At 41.0% G+C, this 21,832-nt stretch overlaps 1 protein-coding gene across 1 annotated transcript in view; it reads right to left on the bottom strand.

The window, feature by feature from the left end:
* Positions 1-418: 418 nt before the first annotated feature.
* SPG11 (SPG11 vesicle trafficking associated, spatacsin) overlaps positions 419-21,832 on the bottom strand; it is a 62,226-nt gene continuing 40,812 nt past the window's right edge. The window contains exons 25-40 of the mRNA XM_050967374.1: positions 21,276-21,548; positions 20,810-21,010; positions 20,367-20,474; positions 17,868-18,030; positions 17,193-17,407; positions 16,014-16,761; positions 14,414-14,556; positions 12,557-12,755; positions 11,634-11,771; positions 8,481-8,614; positions 7,666-7,773; positions 6,837-7,005; positions 5,856-5,944; positions 5,063-5,218; positions 3,051-3,202; positions 419-1,564 (exon numbers count right to left, since the gene is read on the bottom strand). Of these exons, the coding sequence (XP_050823331.1) occupies positions 1,384-1,564; positions 3,051-3,202; positions 5,063-5,218; positions 5,856-5,944; positions 6,837-7,005; positions 7,666-7,773; positions 8,481-8,614; positions 11,634-11,771; positions 12,557-12,755; positions 14,414-14,556; positions 16,014-16,761; positions 17,193-17,407; positions 17,868-18,030; positions 20,367-20,474; positions 20,810-21,010; positions 21,276-21,548 (3,177 nt within the window). The 3' untranslated portion in view covers positions 419-1,383. The remainder of the gene's footprint in view (positions 1,565-3,050; positions 3,203-5,062; positions 5,219-5,855; positions 5,945-6,836; positions 7,006-7,665; positions 7,774-8,480; positions 8,615-11,633; positions 11,772-12,556; positions 12,756-14,413; positions 14,557-16,013; positions 16,762-17,192; positions 17,408-17,867; positions 18,031-20,366; positions 20,475-20,809; positions 21,011-21,275; positions 21,549-21,832) is intronic.

Here is a 21,832-nt window from a genome sequence, read left to right as displayed (position 1 = left end):
CCCCTACATACCAGTGTCACAAAGATCAGAGATGCTTTTCCTGATGGATGGATCATTCTTAAACAGCCTGTTGATAGACACCCAAGCCCAATTATTATATTTGCTATTCCTGCTACAGTGATAGGCCACCACCTGGGAACGCCACTGACAGTGCTGCAGACAGAACTTGTCAGAACACTTAAGGGAATGATTTCTGGACAATAAGTGTCTAGATTTTACACTTTCCAGCTAGCTCTGGACCTATTCAGAAAACTGGAAACAGATTTCCCCTCATTTTCCAAAAACTTCTGAATAAGTTTGCCTTAAACAGTTAACTAGTGCACATGCCCACACCCCAAAGCAGGCAGTGGTGATTCACTTTTGCATGTAAGACACGAAGATTAGGAACTAGTATTTAAGCAATAGTTTCCAAAATGCATACAGCTGTAAAGAGGTTTATTCCCAGCCAATCAGTACTTATGCTAGAGGCTTTAAAGATTTTATAATACAAATATAGAAGCAAACAAAACAAATTGTATAGGGTGAATGTTAGACAATTTGGTACTCTGTGTGCACCCCCCCCCCCCCCACATACTTTCATGTAGCAAATTCTCCTTTATTTCACTGGTAAAAGAAGAGTGTACTCTAAAAGCACATACCAACATCTTAACCCTGTTAAGTAGGGAGCTGATTGTGAATACGGAGGTAGTCCATTCTTGTCATTGACTATTATGGTATTCCTATAAATCTTACAGTGGGCAGGTAAAAATAATCTCATTTGTATAAAGCACTAGAGGAGTATCCTAGGCAAACTGGTTCCGCTGAAGATTTTGGAAAAATAGGCAAGAGACTTTTTAATATGAATGTTTCAAGTATTCTACCAGCACTAGTGGTCCTGTAAGGTCTGCAGAACATTAGCCTATTTTAAGCAGATAAATATTTGATCTGATGTTCAGTTTGTTACTGTAAGTACAACTCACATCAATGCTGAGGATCTTACTGCTGCAAAATTAGTCAGTTCTTTGTTTTTAAGGAGGCTTGAATGTAATTCCTGCTGAAGCCAGTTATCCATGCCCCTACATTAGCCAAAGACATTTTAGACTAAGGTCTGGCTGAAACCCCAGCTAGCCAGAGCACCATCTTCTAGGCCCACCAAGCAGGCTTTTACAAAACTCTGATTTAAATATTAAGAATTGTTTATTGTCCAAAACAACTTTGGGTTAATAGTCTCTGCATTTCAGGGACGTTCAAAACAGTGCTGGGATTTTATGGTAAATTTCACATACTGAAACCAATATTTTTTAAGGCACCTTGCAGTATATACTGAGTTAAACAAGTGACCAGGAGCTGGATTAAAGTAAGATTTTTCTGTTTTTCTTAAATCACGGTACAAGCCATAGGAATCTAATTTGCCAGCATATCCTTTAGACAACAGCCAGTCTGCGCGTCCTTCAAAAGCATATTTACCACATCATAGAACTTGTTATCATAAGCCAGTTTGTAGTACATGTAGATGTCTTCACAGTAGGTTAGTAAAGTCTTCAGATTTTTCTGAGCCGTCTCAGTAGGCTGGTGCTGTTTGACCCTGAGACAGAATTTCGTGTTATATTAAAAGGGGAGAAAGGACGAGCTCACAAATAAGATTGACAAAGCTGAAGATTATCACATGAGATGCGAAGAAGTTTGATATCTAAAGAAAAATGCAGGCTGTGGAGTGAGGGGCAGAGAACTTGTGGAGATGGAACAGACCTTTCTCGGAAAGGATTTGTGTTTTGCTTCTCCGTACTCTTCTGCAAAGATTATTTTAAAGCTAGACATTTGTTAAAGAAAAAAATCGGACTAGGTTTTAAAGAGTTCGGAGCTCTGCAGGAAGTTCTCTCCACCACACTAAATGGCTGAGAGCACACCAGGTGCTATCGAATGCGAAGTGCTTCCCAATGTAGTAAATAGCACCATGAACCCTGCCACCAGGAGCAGTGAATTTAATTCTGTACATGATGCACTAAAGGGCCAACAGAACAAGGCTTAGGGAACCCAAGAGAGGTGGCAGCAATAACGTAGGGTAGTTACTCAGCCAAGGTGCTTTTACAGCATTGTCTATGACAGAGCTGGCAATAGAATCCAAGTGTCCTGACCGCCTGTGCTAGCCACACAATCCTCCTTCCCCTCCACAGCAATTACTTTGTGTGCATGTCAGTAACTCTAACTCTCACACCACCTCTGGATAGTTATAATTTTACAGATAGGAGCTATAGATTGGGCTGGAGTCTGCCAACTTGTACGTGAAGTCAGTGAGAAGGTACAAGGATCAAGATTTGAGCTGGGTATGTGAGAGATGATTGAAACATATTTAATTTGATGGCATTACAGTAACTTCTCCTTATGACTATGCAACGGAAGAATTAGCTGCTAATTTCTTACATGTTTGCGAGATCAATTAAAGTAAGAACAACACTGTAACTAGTTTCACTCAGGAAATAATTTTTTACCTCAACAAAAACTCTGGTTTTGTACGTATAAAAACAAGTGATCTCTGTTATGAATTGACTTTAAGCATTGATGAATTAATATAAACCTGTTTTCACACTGGCCTGCAAATAGCACAATTACTGAAACAGTGTATCTACTATCTTGAGAGAAGGTCATGTGAGAGAACAACAAAACTCAACTACAGCTAGTACTCAGGGGATCTCCATGCCACTCCCTTTGGGATCACCATTTTACACTTCAACGTTCCCAGATCTCCTTCCACCATGACACTTGGCAAGGAAGGCAGAGCAAAGAGTTATCTCAGAGCCCAACCTAGCACTGCTGCTCTTAGAAAGGCAGGTAGGTTACTTTACAGTGCTCCAGAGGGCCAGCCACATGGTCTCCACAACACAACATGCTTAAGATTGGAGATAAGGGGTAAGAATTCCTCCTGAACTTTGCTCTCCCCAAGCAGGGTACTGTACCGACACCGAGCCAGATGACTTGTACTCTATAAGCAAATACAAATCAAACCACTCTCTTTGAAGTCACTTGCCAGAAAGCCAAAAGGCATAGCCAGGCAGGGTTGCAGAAATACTTACTTCTTCGCAATCTCCTCAAACACATTAGATTTGAGTAACCTTTGTTGCTTAAATTCTTCCAGGTAGTTGAAGTCACCCTTTATAATCACTTGTTGATACAGAACTTCAGCCCAGTCTGGAACAAAGTCATAAGCCTCAGCCACGATAGCAGCCTAGAAGGAGAACATGCCAGAATTACTGACTAGGATGGGCCACAAGCTGGTTTAACTGATGAAGCTTTCCAGCCATGTGATTTTGCCTGCTTTTGTTTGCACTTCGGCAGTACTCAAGCATTTCAGGTGCAGACTGCCATGGCCTCTCTGGCTCAGCTGTTACACTGTTGTCACAAGGCCATTCTTTTAAGGAGGAATGGAAGGGTCAGTGTGAAACTATAGATAAACAGGGCTGTGGAGTGTGGAGTAGGTATGATGGACAGGGAAGAAGAAACTTGAGAATGGGGGGAAATTCAAGGCTAGAAGATTCCGTTCTTACTGAAGTTAAAGGGAATTTGGAGCAGTTTGGGGCCCTGAGAGGAGAGAAAGGGGAAGACAGGAATTTGTAATAGACCCAGAAGATTATCATATAAACACGTTCAAACATTAAAATAAGAACAGCCATACTGGGTCAGACCAAAGGTCCATTTAGCCCAGTATCCTGTCTTCCGACAGCAGCCAATGCCAGATGTCCAAGAGGGAATGAACAGAACAGGTAACCATCAAGTGATCCATCTCCTGTCACCCATTCCCAGCTTCTGGCAAACAGAGGCTAAGGGGACATCCCTGCCGATCCTGGCTAATAGCCATTGAGGGATCTATCCTCCATGAACTTATCTAGTTCTTTTTTGAATGCTGTTACAGACTTGGCTTTCACAACATCCTCTGGCAAGGAGTTCCATATATTGGCTGTGTGTTGGGTGAAAAAATACTTCCTTTTGTTTGCTTTAAACCTGTTGCCTATTAATTTTATTTGGTGACCCCTAGTTCTTGTGTTATGAGAACGAGTAAATAACACTTCCTTATTCACTTTCTCCACACCAGTCATGATTTTATAGAACTCTATCATATCCCCCCTTATTCGTCTCTTTTCCAGGCTGAAAAGTCCCATTCTTATTAATCTCTCCTCATATGGCAGCCGTTCCACACCCCTAATCATTTTTGTTGCCCTTTCTGAACCTTCTCCAGCTCCAACATATCTTTTTTGAGAAAGGGCGACCACATTTGCATGCAGTATTCAAGATGTGGGCATACCATCGATTTATATACAGGCAATATGATATTTTCTGTCTTACTATCTATCCCTTTCTTAATGATTCCAAACATTCTGTTAGCTTTTTTGCCTGCCGCTGCACAATGAGTGAATGTTTTCAGAGAACTATCCACAATGACTCCAAGATCTCTTTCTTGAGTGCTAACAGCCAATTTAGACCTCATCATTTAATATGTATAGGTGGGATTATGTTTTCCAATGTGCATTACTTTGCATTTATCAACACTGAATTTCATCTGCCATTTTGTTGCCCAGTCACCAAGTTCTGAGAGATCCTTTTGTAGCTAACACATAAACACGGAGTGGCAGGTCTTCTAACATTTCTTTAAGAACATGGTGAGAGGGGGATGGAAGGACAGGACACACAACTGGGGAACATATTTTGTCTGGAGAATTCATCTCCTTTAACTTTGAAAGCCAAAGAGGCCAGAATATTCTCACTTCAACTTGCTGTTGGAGGGAGGGTCCATCTCTGGTGTTGAAGGGCTATTTGTTCTCTTTAAAAAGTCCTCCTTTCTGTCTGAGGACCTTCTTCCCTTGAGTGAATTACAGAAGCTGAGAAGTAAAATGCCTTTTCCCATTGGCTTCCCACACTGCTGGGGCTGCAGGTGCTGCCACCTGCCTGTAACATGGCCACTGCCACCAGCTGTCTTTATTCTCAAACATATTTTCTATTCTCAATCTGGGGAGCAGCATTTCACCTTGTGAGCCTTTATAGTGCTGTGGTGAGTGAAACTGAGGCAGCATCCCTTACTCGGTCACCATACCTGGTAGAATCTGGGCAAGGACATGATGCAATCCATCAGGTTCTGTCTGTTCAGGTTAATCAGCATCGTGCTCTGACTGGCATTCAGAAAATGAAGCTGGAGAGTTATCAGCTTTGTCAACCGGTTGCAGCGCAAGGACTGGCGGACACAGGAATCCTAATTAAAGAGTCGAAACAGAAAAGCAAAACCAAGCTCTGGAGTAGCGTTTCTATAGGGAATCTGTGGTACATGTTCCCAAGCACAGCTCTGGAGGCTTCAGACCTATGTTAGTATTTTGTCTTGTAAATCACTGCAGTTTCTTTGATTAATCACTTTCAATGAACGTATATATGAAGCCCCACTCAGCAACTCACTTTTATTGTAACGTGGAGGCCAGTCTTTGATCACACCTTTAACACTCTTCTACTTTCCCTCACCCCAAGTTAAAAGTGTTAGCTCAGCACCAAAGCCAACTGATTCTCTCCTTCCCATGAGATGAAAGCTTCTAAATAGAATCCCAGATATTAAAGCTGAGCAGGGAGCAATAAATTACTCTTTGATTCAGTGGTCACGAGGATAAGCAGGTTCAGGTATTAGGCTCTGTCAGAGGGATCTCTCTTCCCCTGGCACTGCAGTGGGGCACATCACCGGCGGCTGCTTCAAAAGCACCTTTTCCTCTCCAACCAGGATGGGTCTCTGAGCATCACTCCCAGGGAAGCTCTGCCTGCTATTCAGCCTTAATCCATCTCTCAGCCTTACTTGGCCAATGCTGATAATTAATACTTTTCAAAGTTCAGATTCCATCTCAATTTACCTTAGAATAACTTTCGGCTGCATCAATAAAGAGTGTCAGAGCTTTCATCAACAGTTTCTTTAAGTTGGGCACATCTTTGAGAGACTCTTCTGAAATGGAAAAAGAACTTTAAAGCAAGCACTCCTGGCTTTTACAGCTGCAGCAGCAGACAATATGCAACGAACACTTTCGTAATTCATATTTAAAAATTTCTGTCTACCGACATTTCAGAAGGCAGCAACATGCCAAAATATCTTAGAAAGAATCTCATGCCCTAACTCTGCAGAAAGCATAAGAAATGCTGCTCTGCTGCGTACAGAACAAAATTCCAAGCAATTACAAGAATCTAAGCAGGAGTTTTAAAGGTGATTTGAAAACAAATACAAAATATTCATTTGCTTTTGTCATGTGTGTAGACTGCCCTCAACAAACCAGGTTAAGAAAGCGTTCAGCAGAACTCAAGTGTTTTAGATCCCTTTACATCACTGGGCCTTGTTCCACAGTGACACTCCTACATGCTCCATTCACTATGACATCAGAGCTACATGCAATCACTGGAAGCTTAGGCTCGCTAAAGTATCTACCCACAAAGGTCGAAAATACTTTGAAAACTGCATCATGTCCTAACACACTGGGAGACGCCTGGTTAGTGGTGCTAATGGGGTGTTCCACCGGCACAAAACCCAGGAACGCCACAACTTTCTGGAAAGGAAGAGTAACCAAATAATACCTCTGAGCCAGGCTAATTGGGCCACTCAGTGCATCCGGCTGATGGACATGGATTTTTCCATTTTTACGTGCAGGTCAGCAGGGAAGGCAACTGGAACTGTGCTTACCAGCCATCTCTCACTTACACAACAATACATCCAACAGAAAAAATGCCCTTAATTTACAAAAGATTTTAAATTAAGCCATTTTTTGATGATGCATAGCAATGCAACACGCTTGTACGAGACGCTATATTCAAACACACTTAGTCGTGGTTCCATAATTCCTACTCACCCCATGGTTGAGATTCAATGAGCTTAAGCTGTATACAAGCAGCTGCCTCATGATTCTCTCCAATTTCTCGACACATGCTAAAGCACAGGGCTATCATATTGTGCTTTTCACTGTCCCCTGGCCGACAGCGCTTTATGTAATCTAGCAGAGCTGTCTTCAGAGTTCCACTCTAGTTAGGAGAAAGGGCATCAGAACAGGTATTCAGAGATTTGCGCTTTATTAGAGAACTTGCAAGGAAAATCAAATCCACGCCACCTTAAGCTGCCCCTGAAACATTTCAACACATAATGGGACTATGATTAAAGTATCACTGAGAATAGCAGACTCCTAATTATATACTTAACAGAATTGTTAACATCTGGCAGCCTCCATATTTTTGTACGTTTAATTGTAAGTCAGCACTCTGTAACAGAGTGTCTGTCATGTAAAACACAAAAAGAGTCCAACCCAGCACAAAATACATAGTGTCCTCCGAATTTCTATTACTGGAGTTGTGAGAAATAGCTGTTTTCCTTCCCTCCTACACTGATTTTTACTGTGTCCAGGACATCACGAGACAATCTATGCTGTTAAAGTAACCATATGAGTCTCTTAATAACTATATGCAAGAAAGAAGAAAACACGGTAAAGTATTTCATTTAAAATTGTGATTTGTATTCATCAACCATCTAAAGACATTCACTTTGTAGGGTGAGATTTCAGTCCTAATACTCAGAAATTATTAAACTCCCCAGATAATGTACTGGCAGCGAAGGTATCTGTTTTCTCACTCACTCACTCTCACACACACATTAGTGGGGGGTTTTTTTGTTTTGTTTTTTGCACCTACCGGGTCTAACTTTTTTCTCATGAGCACTTCAAAGTAATGCTTCTCATGCAGCAGATCGAATATGTACGTCATTTCATTATATCTTCCAATACCAGTAAGGAGTCGGACCTTTAGAGAGAATGGCATAAAGATCAGTGGATGATGGAAAATCTTATCTCACAAAGAGGCAGCCGTGTATATTAGGGTTAGTTTGTTCCCCTTTCTTAAAAATTGAAAATTTTCTTTTTTTTTGTTTTGTTTTAAAAGGCAAATGATCAACAGCCCAAATGACCAGACCCCAAAAGTAAAGCTTTCTATCAAGTGCAATCCATGCAGTGAGCTTTCCAGTCCCTTACACTAATTCCAACTTGGAATGACATCTCATGTCACTAAGCAGGCACGTCTCAAGTCTGCTGGGGCCTTTACTAAGCAGCAATAGAAGATGCAGGATAGCTTGGTAATGTGGATCATTGCATTTCACAAAACAGTGTCTGAGAAACCTTGAAATTCCAAAACCAAGACATTGCATGCTCCCTACCCCTCCATTCTGCCACAGCCTCATCAATTTTTCAAACCAACTACTATGGTGATCCTTTTGTGATGTGGAAACGTAGCCATGAGCAGCTATGATCATCAGGCCACAAAACACACATCACAAAGGTAACAACCTTTGGTATCTATACATGTAGGCTGGGCAAAGACCAGTGACCTAGAGGTGAAAGCTTTGCATTCCAATTCCATGAGCCATCTAGTCCACATGCTCATCTGGTTTGCTACCATTGCATGGAGAGCTGTGTACAGAGTGTGGTTCGCACAATATGGTGATGGACACATACCACAAGGCCGTACTCCTCACTGGGGGCCAAGTGTTCCTCCGTGAGAAGTCGAGCAGTTTGCAGGACTCGAATAATTCCTTCCATGTGACATGTCAGACTAAAGCAATTATGGGCCAAAATCAGCAGCTCTGTAGCTAGAGAATGAGAAAATGTGGTGGTTCAGTTAACAAGCTGAGCAAGTTAGTCATTGCATCTCTGTTGAAATCGGTGCTAACTTGGCAGATGATTTATCATTTTAAAGTTACAAGCGCTAGAAGTGAATTGGAGGCATCTAGCCCATGACAGCTTCTGTAACGGCACACATTCAGTGTGGTTTTCCAGTTGGCGCTAGAATCTGATCCTCTGGATTATTCTCTGCAGCGTGAATATAATCCTTACAAGGAAAGGAGACCGCTTAACAAAAGCGCAATGTATACACCAGCCACCATGATGCCAGGTCAGTTCTCAATTTAAAAAGGCAAGTGTGATGGGGTCTACCCCACACAGAGGATGAAAGGGTTAGTGTGGGCCTGAGAGGCCAATTAACACCACATGGTTACACCTGGAGGGTTGCTAAGGCCCAGTGAAAGATGACTCCCAGCAGGGGAAGCTGAATAGTTTCTATAAAGACAGGAAACTCAGAGTAGGAGGTGGCTACAGAGAGAGAAGGAAATAACTGCAGTCCCTCTCTGAGCAGTACAGAATGGACCCTGAAGAGAGAGACAGAAACCACCAGGGTGAAGCATGTTTGAGTGATGAGCTCTGACATAAGGGCAGGACCTAGGCCTACAGAGAAAAAACTCAGGGAGGCATTCAGCTGAAGAGGAGCTTCAGGAGGGCGTTTACACCCTCGGACAGGTCCTGATGGGAGAGCGCATCAGGTGAAGGAGACTCCTGAAGTGGGCCTGAGAGGAGGCCAACTGATAGGCAGACAGCCTTGGAATAGATAGGAATGAAGGATCCAGAGTACAGACGAGGCCCCCAGGAGGTAACTCCTGAGAGTCAGCATGCTGCAGAAGAATGGAGAGTCGGGGGAGGGACCCAGGATGGATTAAAAATGTAAGTGCAAGGGAGGGGGAAGAAGTTGCTTCCATTGTAGTTTGTGTTTTGCTTTTGAGTTTGGTAAGAAGTCTCCAGAGGAGCCGTGAGGCCACTACTCTGCGTGGAACAGAAGAGGAGCCCTAGGGGAACGGAAGACATTCTATCAATGACTTGTCAAGTGGGACATTGACACTGCAGAAGAGGAGACTTCTGGAGGGTCAGGTCAGGAGAAGAGAGACCACAGAAGGACCGGAGTGGCAGAGGGTGGTAGATGAAAAAAGATCTGCTATATCATGCCCAGCCATGAGAGGACACTGGAGCAATAAGTCCATTTTTCCACACTAAGGTCCAAAGTTTTGCATCTTGGTTTGAAAAGACCATTCATATATGTGATATCCAGGTGGTATCTGATATGGAACAAGTTCACTCATCCACAATTGAAAATGGATTAAATGTATCAGTTTGTAGATAAACCATTTTACAAGAGCACAGATGAAAGATTCACATTTGGCTGATTAATGGGCAGGGTCTGGAAGCAGAACGCTTGGTGTTTTACATTATTAAACGTTGCGGGGCAGGGGAAGGGAGGGGATAAGATTTTCTGCACGTATCCAGGCTTGTGTGACAGTGCCCTTCACTGTCGCATCTGAAACTATCCATGGACTGGGAGCAGGGATATAAACAGGTGGCTGGGAAGAGGATGCTCTCCCCAAGGAAGAGAAGAGGTAAGAAGGCTCCCAGGCACCGACAGAAAAGGAAATGGGAAGCTATTTTGCTTATCCATGATCATTACACTGGAATCACTCTGTCGCCCTCAAGGTGTGCAAAACCGTGTTCAAAAAGTTAAAACAGGAAACGACCAGCATACTATGCAGTTCTTCTTCCTCTAGAGAATCAGTTTTAATACACCATACCACCACCCAGACCAATGAGATCCTGCTCCATGACACCTCCTAGGCACAACCACAATACAAATAAACACACACTCTACATTATCATTCATCCTAAAATATGTTAGCTACTACACAACATAAATGACAAATACATGCAAGGTGCATCATAAGTTACAAAAACCTTAACCACCATGTAATCAACACATTTCAGAACATCAGACTAATCACTGGTTCCCATGCCATTCATAAAAATGTTATTCTACTCCAATACCCAGAAATTACAATGGGAAAAGCTAGAGAACTCTGGCATAATTGAATATTCCCTGGGACTTCCCCTTTTTAAAGTTTAATAATCAGTATATGAAAACAGCATTTGTCCTACATCATATCTCCATAACAGAACAAAATAAGGGGGCAAAGTTAAGGTTGGGTGACAGTGCAAGTCCAGTGGGATAAAAGTGACGAATGAAAGATTATACTGAAGTGGAAAACTGTCTGGATCTTTAAATTACTGATTTTTTTTTCTAAAAACCCTAAAAATTATTAAAGAGAAATTTCAAAATGTATTCACAAGAAATAGATCAAAGCATAAGTACCTGGGGCATCCATACAGGAATTCCCTATTCTCTCTAAGACTGAAGAGAAGTTCTTGTACTGATAGCTTGGAAATCTCAAATCAATAAGTTGTTATTTAAAGTTTTGTGGATGGATTTAGAAAAGTCTTCTGGCCAAATTCTTAGGAAGGTGATTTAACAGCGTGGTATTTTACACATTTCTTTGTTAAATATTTATAGGCCGTCTTTGGCCAAAACTTCACTCCTGTTGTATAGCTGTCCATTCGTGGACATGGTCTAATTACGCCTACAAAATGTAAGCGGGATACTTTTGGCAGCCAGCCAGCAGTGGCTAAGTAAGGTTTGTAAATACTGAACATGTCACTCTGAGAAAAAGGATAATACAGCCTGAAAAGAGCTTTATTCAGAAAAAAAATCTTGGTAAAAGTTACAGGTTGAAAGTGTGTTACAATAGAATCCAGCTAATTACACCCCTACCCTGCCGCCAAACCCCCCCCCCCGCTTTTTTTCTTAGATTTTTAAAAACAGAAAGCCAAGTTTTGAGAATGAAGAATGAATATTCCCCTCACAAGTGCTCCAAACACTTCATGATGTGATACAGAGCCCAAAATAGTCAATGTTATTAAAATGCTAGTTACATATAGTATTATTTACTATTTACTTACTGCAAGATAGTTCTCCACGAGGTACAGATGAAATTTTATCCAATAACTTCATGCCAACCAGTGTATGATCCTTGCACAATTTGGCCAACTCTAGGAATGCTTGAGTCTCATTAGCTGGGTTCACAATCTGCTTTTGCCCTGTGCATACAATGAGAAACACAGACAGTTATGTCACAAATGCTAATTGTTCTTAGAGGAAAGGTAAGCCTACGTTTATGGAAAACATAGTGTATCCTCTTCCTGCCTGATGCAGAGGCCGGAATGATATAATCCCAAGAGGGCCCTTTTAGTCCAATCATTTATGTCTAAAAGTCACACATTTTTGTTTTGCCAGATCAATCCAATACAAACCCACTGCATGGCTATATTGTTTGTTACAGCGGAGATTGGTTGTTTCTTATCCAAAAATACACTGACTTTGTCACAGCTGAAAAAAGCCACACCAAGTATAGAAAACAATTCAAACCAATTCACATTATTTGAGCAAAATATTATTTATTTTGCCATTAAAAAAAAATACACAAATCTTTAAAATACCAGGCCACTCTCCCGTTCTTGCCTTTGTAAGAAATTAATGGAGGAGATGGTTGGAGTTACTAAGGCCATGACTTGTTATTTAAAAACAAAAACAGCACATTTTTTGCTATTAAAAGTCTTGTTTGTAAGAACCTTCATTAAAGCAACAAAGCACTGGATACAACAAGGTAAACAGCTAACAACACTTAATGCATGAATAGAGCTTTACAGTTTCAAAGTATTGCACAAACACTGAATACTACAGTTACCACATATACACTGTCAGCAAGTGTTTTTCCAACACACACACAAACACACACACACACACACTTTACAAACCAAAAAGTTTTTAAAAAGGACATTAGATGCATGCAGAGGTGAAACACACAATAAACCACCATCATCACCTTTCCTTTCAGAAGATACCAGTAACTCCTGCATGATTTCTTCAGCCACAAGTTCTGCCACAGTTTCAGACCGGAGACCCTGTGTTGTGATGAACACCTGGGCTTTCTTGCATCTGTCAGGCTGCTGGGATGAAAGGATCGCTCGAAGCACCTTTTCAGAATCATGGGCTGATATTTCACCGTAGGAGCAATTCAGTTCCTAAGAAGCATACAGCACATTTTAAAAATGCTACATAGAGAAAAATGCACCTGACAGAGCAGGTATTCACCAACAAAGCTCTATCATATTGAAAACAAACAAGATTATTCAAAATTGTGTGTAAAAAAAGCAGATGTAGGTCTAACCCGGGGTGGTCAGCCTGTGGCTCCGGAGCCACATGTGGCTCTTCAGAAGTTAATATGCGGCTCCTCGTACAGGCACCGACTCCGGGGCTGGAGCTACAGGCGCCAACTTTCCAGTGTGCCGGGGGGGGGGGGTCACTGCTCAACCCCTGGCTCTGCCACAGGCACTGCCCCCACTCCACCCCTTCCCCCCGCCTCCCCCGAGCCTGCAGTGCCCTCGCTCCTCCCCTACAGAGCCTCCTGCACGCCACAAAGCAGTTGATTGGGAAGTGCTGATCGGTGGGGCTGCCAGTGGGCGGGAGACACTGGGAGCGGGGGGGTGGGGGTGGGAGTGGGGGAGCTGATGGGGGGCTGCTGACGTATTACTGGGGCTCTTTGGCAATGCACATTGGCAAATTCTGGCTCCTTCTCAGGCTCAGGTTGGCCACCCCTGGTCTAACCCATCTTTGTACAAATCAATATTGCATTGATTTGTGTATGTTAACTACTAAGGGTTTGATACAAGAAAGCATTTTAATGCATGTTTAACTTTCTGCTTTAAGTTACATGTGTGCTGAACAGCTGTTCTGTTTCTTAATTGGGGACTATATCAAAACAGATAAAAAATGCTTTCACAAGCTAGAATTTTCTTGTTTTACTAAAGATCATTCCACAGTGTTCACTGATCAGATTTACCTTCTCACCGCCAAATAATCCCAAAGCCTCAATGCAAAAGATGCAAATTCCAGCTTAAAAAGAATACTACATGTAAAGATAGCTAGCTCCTCAGAAACAAGAAGTAGACACTGATGTGTCCAGGATACTAGACTAGATATGCTGCTGGTTTGATTCAGCAGTGCAAATGCTATGTTCCAAAACTAAGGGGCAAATCTTGGGGAAGGGACAAAGAATGTCTGGAGCAGAATCCTCTGCCCAACCTGGGCAGCTGGGCTACAGCCACACAGGAAGGCCATGAAGAAGAGGAGCAGCAGCGGATGTAGCCCACTACTTTTGCCATACCCGGGGTTAGCCAAGCGGATCTGCAGGGCCCACCTGCAAACATCCCTGTAGTAGACAGTTGCTACAGAACGGAGGGTTTGCAGACTATCTCTGTGCTGTATCTCTGCTGCAGCCCTCCACTCAGGTTTGAAATTGATGTTAGGCCTTCTGAAGGCAACACATAATTTTTAGACTTAAAGTATCAAAATGACTAAAACAGTTTATTCTTAGCACATTATAAAATAGGCCAATTAAAGAGAGATAGGTAAGAATTTGGCTTAGTGAAGTAAGATGACAGATCAGAAGGGTTTTGTTCATTTCAATACTTGATCGTATGGAGGATTTGTCCAAGTAGTGGGGCATGTTACCATTTGATAAATAGCCCCCATATTTTTCGTTTCAGCGCTCAAAAGTGTTCAGGAATGAGCACTTAGTAAATTATTTTGTGACCTCACAATAGCTTTAGTCTCCATAACTCTGTGGGCTGGCCTGAGACAAGCGACATGATAGTTCTGGTAAATGTTGCCAGACACATACCTTGGAAAGCTCATACAAACAGAGGACTTGTCTGCAGTAGTTCCTCCCATGAACACACTCATCTATTAGAGTCCTCAGACTGGTAATAACCAGATCACCTGGGGATGGAGCCAGGACATGTGACCAATTTTCTATGCTTGAGGCTGGAAGCAAAGTGAATACTGAAAACGTGCATCTCAAAGGAAAACGCACACTGGTCAGGCTTGTAAAAACAAAGGCTCACGCCTAGAATAAAACTCCAGGAATCAGTGCAAACATCACGTGCTATAGTTTTTCAATCCTTAAAAACTGAACTCACAGTATATGTGAAGAATGGGAGAGTTACCCTAATCAGGGCTGGCTTTAGGAAGTGTGGGGCCCGATTTGCGTACCCGGTGGCGATCCAGGTCTTTTGATGGCACTTCAGCAATGGGTCCTTCACTCGCTCCAGGTCTTCCCCAACACTGAAGGACCTGCAGCTTAAATGTTGCCCAAGACCCGGAGCGCCGCCGGGTGAGTAAAAATTAAAAAGTTAGGTGCTTTTCTTTAGGGCGCAGGGCCCTCTTAGGCATGGGGCTTGATTTGGGGGAATTGGCCTAAAGCCAGCCCTGACCTTAACGATGTTTTAGGAGATGAGCATCATTAAAAATCCACCACACAACACAGTATTATCAAATACAACATCATTTGTGAAATTCTTAAAACCATCTGAATACGAGTATATAAAGCAGCCCAGACAGTGTTCAGCTATCTTTCTGCAGCCTCAAAATGGGGTTAATACATTTAGTTCTAGCAAGAAACATTCTGGTTCTCGCTGATAGAATTATTTTTACTAAGATTGCGCGCGCGCGCACGCACACGCGCACGCACACACACAGGGATAGCTCAGTGGTTTGCGCATTGGCCTGCTAAACCCAGGGTTGTGAGTTCAATCCTTGAGGGGGCCATTTGGGGAACTGGGGTAAAAATCTGGGGATTGGTCCTGCTTTGAGCAGGGGGTTGGACTAGATGACCTTCTGAGGTTCCTTCCAATCCTAATATTCTATGATTCTATAACATAAGATGTTATCACTATTTTTTGCACTATTAATAGAAAACAATGTTCCCTTATAACATGCAAATATTGGGAAAAAAATGTACTAATAAAAAATGTATTATTAAAAAAATCTTCCCCACTCTGCAGCACTATAAACTACATTCAAGCTAATCTAAAATTTGTACTCCAAAAGCAGGAATGTAGATTAGCATTCTGCTGTTTGTAGCACTTTGGCTAAAGAAAACTGCAAATCTATTAAGAATGGATATTCAAGGGATGACATGAGATTGTTTATAGAATAATCTTGCCTGAAGTATATATGCTCAGTATGGGCTGTTAGAAATCCCCCAGAATTTCTGGGGAAATTAATTTTGTTACACAAGGAGGAATCTATAGAAATCTGACAACTTGTCAAATGTCTGCAGTTCACTTAGAGGTTTTTAAGGTCAGGCTTGATAAAGCCCTGGCTGGGATGATTTAGTTGGGAATTGGTCCTGCTTTGAGCAGGGGGTTGGACTAGATGACCTCCTGAGGTCTCTTCCAACCCTGATATTCTATGATTCTATGACTGCTAGGATTACTTACTGCTCTGTAATCTTCTGGACTGAGGTGTGTCTTTCTCATCTGCTGTATCTCCAACTAGAAGAATAGCGCGAACGTCTGGGTGTAAATTGTTTAGATCAGCTTCCCCAGAGGCCAGTGCTCTGCAGTGCAATACCAATGAAACATCTCTGCTATAAAAGTGAAAATACTGGCAAACACGGCTGGCTTCATGTATGCTTCCTTCATCTAGAAGACGACCAATCAGAAAGCTAAGCGATTCTACCTCAGCTTTACCCAGCATGTTTTCAGACATATCTTGGAATGCAAGACCATCAAGTTGTAAATATTTTGATGTATTCAGAGCAGTTAGCTTGGAAAATGAAAACTCCTTAGCTAAGTTATCAAAGGAAAGTTCACCACTCACTGAAACCTGGTGAGAAAATCTTGATTTGACCAATCCATCATCTCTATTTAAGGTTTGTTGTGCAATGCAACAAAGCCAGATCTGTTTCTCTATTTCTTCTAATTTGTCCAGAGCCACAGAGTCACTCTGTGCCAGCCAATGGCCAGCCAAGGTAAGCAGCAGATGTTTCTCCATAATGTTATTTACCTTCTCATCAGCTGAAGATTCAGACACTATGTTTGCCTGAGCTAAGAAAAAGTCAGATGCTGCTTTGTTGGAGATGGAGTTTTTCATAAAACTATCATGACATTTTTTCCAGAAGTCAATTCTAGTTTGTTTTTGATGCCACTGTCCAATGTGCTTTAAAAGATGTAAATCTTGAAGTACCTGCAAAATTCATAAAAGCTGTAAAGGACTTATCCTACTGAAACAATTCTCATTTCCTGAATAAATATGCACCAATATTAGAACACTAGAATACTGAATTACAGTCCCAGTCTGTAAAGTACTAGGCACATCTGTTTTGCTGGACAAATACAAATAACAGAATGATCCAGCAAGTAATAAAATGTCACTATTTTGTTCAGCACAGCATTCTGAACGTTCAGATGACTAGCAGATAAACTGAATTAATATTTCAAATTAAGGCAATTTACACATGCCATTTCTAGGTCCTTCTGGATGGCATCCTCATGTTGGTGAAAAGTAACACTATTGATACTATCAGATGTATGGAAGCTTAACAACCAGAAAAGAAACTTGACTGTGTAAACATTTTACTTTACGCAAAAAAACAACATTAGATAACTATACTATACCTCTTGGATAACCACACTGTCCACAGGCAGTTCAGCTAATTCAGCAACCTTCCTCGCCATTGAGAACAATCCTCTCTCTTGCAGCTGCTCTAGAATTGATCTGCATTCATTCTGAAAATGTTCTGTGTCATAACTGGTCAGGATAGAGCGATTAATAGATATAGATGAATCCTTCAAAATCTGACTGAGTGCACATAGTTTCTTCACATCTGGGCCTGTTTCAGAAGAGAGAGTACAAATATTAAGGCAGCTATTTTTTAATTGAAGAAGTCACTGATACACATTTTCAACAACATGTAAGCCTGTGGGGAATGGAGTATATGTATATGTTTAACATACTGAAGTTTTCATATGATCACAACGCATTTTCAGTTTAAAACTGGAACATTTCTGTTCATTTTCAATACACTTCTCACTAGTTTCACACCGGCTGCCTTCAGAAATTCCTTCACATTATAGTACAATACTACCTGCAGATTTACAATAAAAGTTTATCATGTTTTCCTCTTTCCATAAAAATAAATAGTAACATAACCCAAGCTACAGTACAACATTAGTGCAGAACCTGTAATTTTTAAAGTACACTTCTCACAGGGTTAGATTTTTTTAATCATTCTAATGCATTTTGAAGTTGTTAAAGCAACCAGACCATCTCATACAAAAAACTGTCCTTACCATCAGGTAGAAGTTTATCTGTATCTGCAAAGAGCTGTAAGAGTTTTCCTAATTCATACTGTGTTCTACATTGCTGCATCATCAATTCAAGAAGAAAGAATGCCTGTGACTCCAGCCATGGCACTGACATTACTGAAGGTGTTGGCTTATCTGCAATTTTAAGCTGTTTAAATAAAAAGGATTTGTAAGTTTCTTACAAGCATATTCTGCAGTGAATATAAATACAACTTGTTTCTAGTCAGATGAGGTCACACTGAAAACTAGACAACACCAATTCTAATATACAAGATATGGCTCTAAAAAAAAAAAGTGCTGCAACATCACCAATATCTTGATTTTAATCTGGAAATAGTTCACTTTCTGTGCTTATAGACAAGATTTCTGGTAATTTCCCCTGAAAATCTGTATCAATTGAGTAGATAAAATGTTGGAAAGATCATGGATAGGTAGGAAAAAAACCTTCATTAGCCCTGATGTACCCCATTGCTTTATATACATACCCACTACATGGGGTCACAACATGATGCTCTGAGTAGGAAAAAGAAACGGACCTAGCCTTGACTTGAGTTACAAGAAGGAAAACAATCAACACTAGGGACATGAAATGTTAGTTCAGGAAACCAAGAAAACTGGAAGAATAAAGAGATATAGAGGGGAGAGCAGGAGTAGTTGTTGTATGTCTAGCTCTGACAATGTAAAGAAAACAAGTAAAGACACGATTCCAAATATTCCCTCTATGAATCTGAGTCTCAGCAACTTGTGAGCCAAATTCTGTCCCCAGGTAGTTGCTGATCTAGCAAAGGACTTGAGCATGTGCTCAACATTTACACATGCTTCAGTCCCACTGACACCAATTGCTGAATCAGGGCCTTAATGGGGTTGCTTAGGTGTAACTTTGTTTTCAAAGAATAAGTCAATGTGGTCTTTGAGATTGCTGCACCAAGGTGATCTTGCAGCCCCTTTGGAAAACTTCCATTTTTCAGAAAGCAGCCAATATATTCAAGAGCAACTGTTTAGCCCAAGAAGATTGTCTCTGAAAGTTACCACCTTATCAGCACCATCATTTTCACTTTATTACTAGAATTAATGCTATTTACTAGGCCTGGAGAATGAGACACCATTACTCACCACGAACAGTACCTTACACTATAAGGAATCTGTGACCCTAAGAACCCTTCAATGACTACTAGCAAGGGGGGGTTACAAGAATATCCTGATGTGTACATTCATGTTCACCAAAGAATTTCAAGTGAGGTCTTAAATAAAAGCCAGAATCATGCTGGTCATTAATATCATTGTGAAAACAACTCTTGTGTAAGGACTCATGTACATATGCAAAACAAGGACGTTCCTAAGTCCGCACGAAGGCAGACGTGACAAACAGCTTTTTCCCTGACAATGGATGTTTATTCACCTGTCTCTCTTAGTCTGCATGTAAATTAAGCACAGTAAATTAACACTACAGGAAGTCATTTACAAACAAAGTCAGTGGGGGATGGGAACGCAGCAGGAAAGCAGTACAACAGAATAAATGGCCAGGGGGTGGGGGTCATCCTGACTCTGAAGTACAGACCATGAACTTTGGGAAATATTAGGAGGAAGGCCAGGAAGACATCCCTTTATCCTGCAGCTAGGAAGTAATCGGGCAGTGCAATTACATTAAGGAAAATAGGATCTCAACCAGGCTTGGTTGAAATGCTGTTAAAGATATTTTGGTTGAGATAAACTTATTTAGACTAACAGTTAGCTTGTTAAATTCAGCTTCCAGGAATCACGCTATGATTTTGTTTTATATATGTTTCCGTTATCCTTACTCATTATCCCTAAAACCTTGATCTTTAATAATAAACTTATGATTGTTTTCACTATAAATATGTCTCAGTGCTGTGGTATTTTACAAAGAGATTATCTTGAGTAGAATCATTCAAGCAGGTGTCTGCACTGTTCACCGGGAACAGCAGACTTGGTATTACTGTGAGTGCACCTGCTGTTAACCTGCAAGTCAAAGTAAGGATTGGCATAAGTCAGACCAGGTTGCTTGGGTGATTAACAGGCTGGAAGTATCAGGGAGATGACACCCACTGAAGCACAAGCAGGTCTCCCTCTTACTGACAGCAGGTGGGTAACAAGGTGACTCTCAGTCCTGGGCACCTTAAGGATCATCATATAATCCCACTGAAGTCAACGGGATTGCTCATGGAGTAAGATACTACCTTCCTGTGAATTAGGGTATCACAATCTGGCCTTAAATAATTAAAATGTACTGATTTAGAAGTGCGTGTAGTTTATTCAAGCAACTGGCTCCTTTTTACTCCAAAATTCAGGGTTTCCACCAAGTAGAAATGATGGAGGACATGTTGGACACGTATTACTCCAAAATCATCTCCTGAATTATGTTAAGAAGACTCTTATTTTTTTGTTTTAGCCTATGGCATCAGAAAACATGAAACTGTAATATGATGACATCTAAGCAAAGACATTTACAAAACATCTGCTTACATTTGCAAGACTTGTCTGGAAGTTGTGGAGTTTGGTTTTGGCTTCATTGTATTTTTTGTAGTCCATGCACAGTTCATACATCTCCAGCATATGTAATAAAGGGGAATCCTTTAAAGATAACAAAAAGGTTACAAAACTCCACTGAAAGTATATTTGTCTAATAAATGGAAAGTTTGTATCAATCAGTGTAAGAACAACTGTTGTCTCGGTTTGTTGTTTACAAAAAGGTATATAAACCTGACAAATTATTTGCAAGTTTGTAACTGTTTATTTTCCAAGTCTAATATTTTCTCATAGGGCTAAGTAGCACAGTGGATTAGCTTGCAAATAACTTGAAAGACAGGGTGGAAAGCCTCCTCTATGTAAATAAGAGAATCTCTAGTACAGGAGATCTAAACACTCAGAAAAAAATATAGGCTAAAAATACCTATGTAAGTCATTACCTTAAGAAAGAGCCGGAAACCATTCATGAGAGTTTTACTTTTTTGTCTTCTTAAAAACATCTTCCAGATGATAGAAAGGTCATGAAGATCCCATTTATGATTTTCTACTGAGCCTTGAATATGGTTTGTTGCTTCAGCAGCAGTAACATTATCCACAGAGGTAATAATCCAAACACAGAGACAGTGAATAATGTTGGCATCCTGCCAAATAGACAACAAAGTCAGAGACATTCTCTTATTGCTTAGTAATCTAGCTAGAGAGCTGTCAAACACTACATGAAATGTGTCATGACAGGTCATACTAATCAAATTATTTTGATAATTGAGGAATACTTGGTGTATACAACCTATATATTTCCCCTCTGACATAAGTATGTGAAATAATTTTCTGAATTCTCAGATGTGTAGATTTTTCCTTGTATTACATCACACCTCTAAAAGAGAAACACTTTTGAATAATTCTTACCTGAAAACAGGCTGCTAAGACACTCAAGAAGGGAGCATGGTGCCTCACTCCTTCAGCCAAAAGATAGCACCCAGGGTTAGGACTTTCTTGACAGCATAACAGAATTTGAAAGAGATCACTTGTATGTTCGCTCTGCCTGTGTTCAGTCTTGAGTGAACTGGTGTGGTTGATGTGATGATTCCCTGTATCACAGCAAGAGCGCTGCAAGTTCTCAAAGGCCAGCATCAAATGATCTTGTAAAATGGGAGTGAAATCTTGAAGAATGGAAATGACCTAGAAAAGATAATCAAAGGCATTTACATACAGAAAACTTTCAGAGAGCAAGGGGGGGAGGAGGAGGAGGAAGGAGGGGCGGAGCTGTTGTGTACTTGAAATAAAAGTAAACACAGAAGGCATTTTATCAAACCAATTTTACAAGGTATATTGCTGGAGATCTACAGATGAAAATGTTCTAGAAATGCACAGTATCACGATAAAATATTGAAATTCCTCCCTTTACATAAAACATACACACCTTTTCAGCCCGAATGACATCACTGGCATAGACGGTATATCGT

This window comes from Gopherus flavomarginatus, chromosome 9, assembly GCF_025201925.1.
Source record: "Gopherus flavomarginatus isolate rGopFla2 chromosome 9, rGopFla2.mat.asm, whole genome shotgun sequence".
NCBI classification, from domain to species: domain Eukaryota; kingdom Metazoa; phylum Chordata; order Testudines; family Testudinidae; genus Gopherus; species Gopherus flavomarginatus.
Note: the sequence above shows the minus strand (reverse complement) of the source record. Positions and strands in the feature narration are given on the sequence as shown.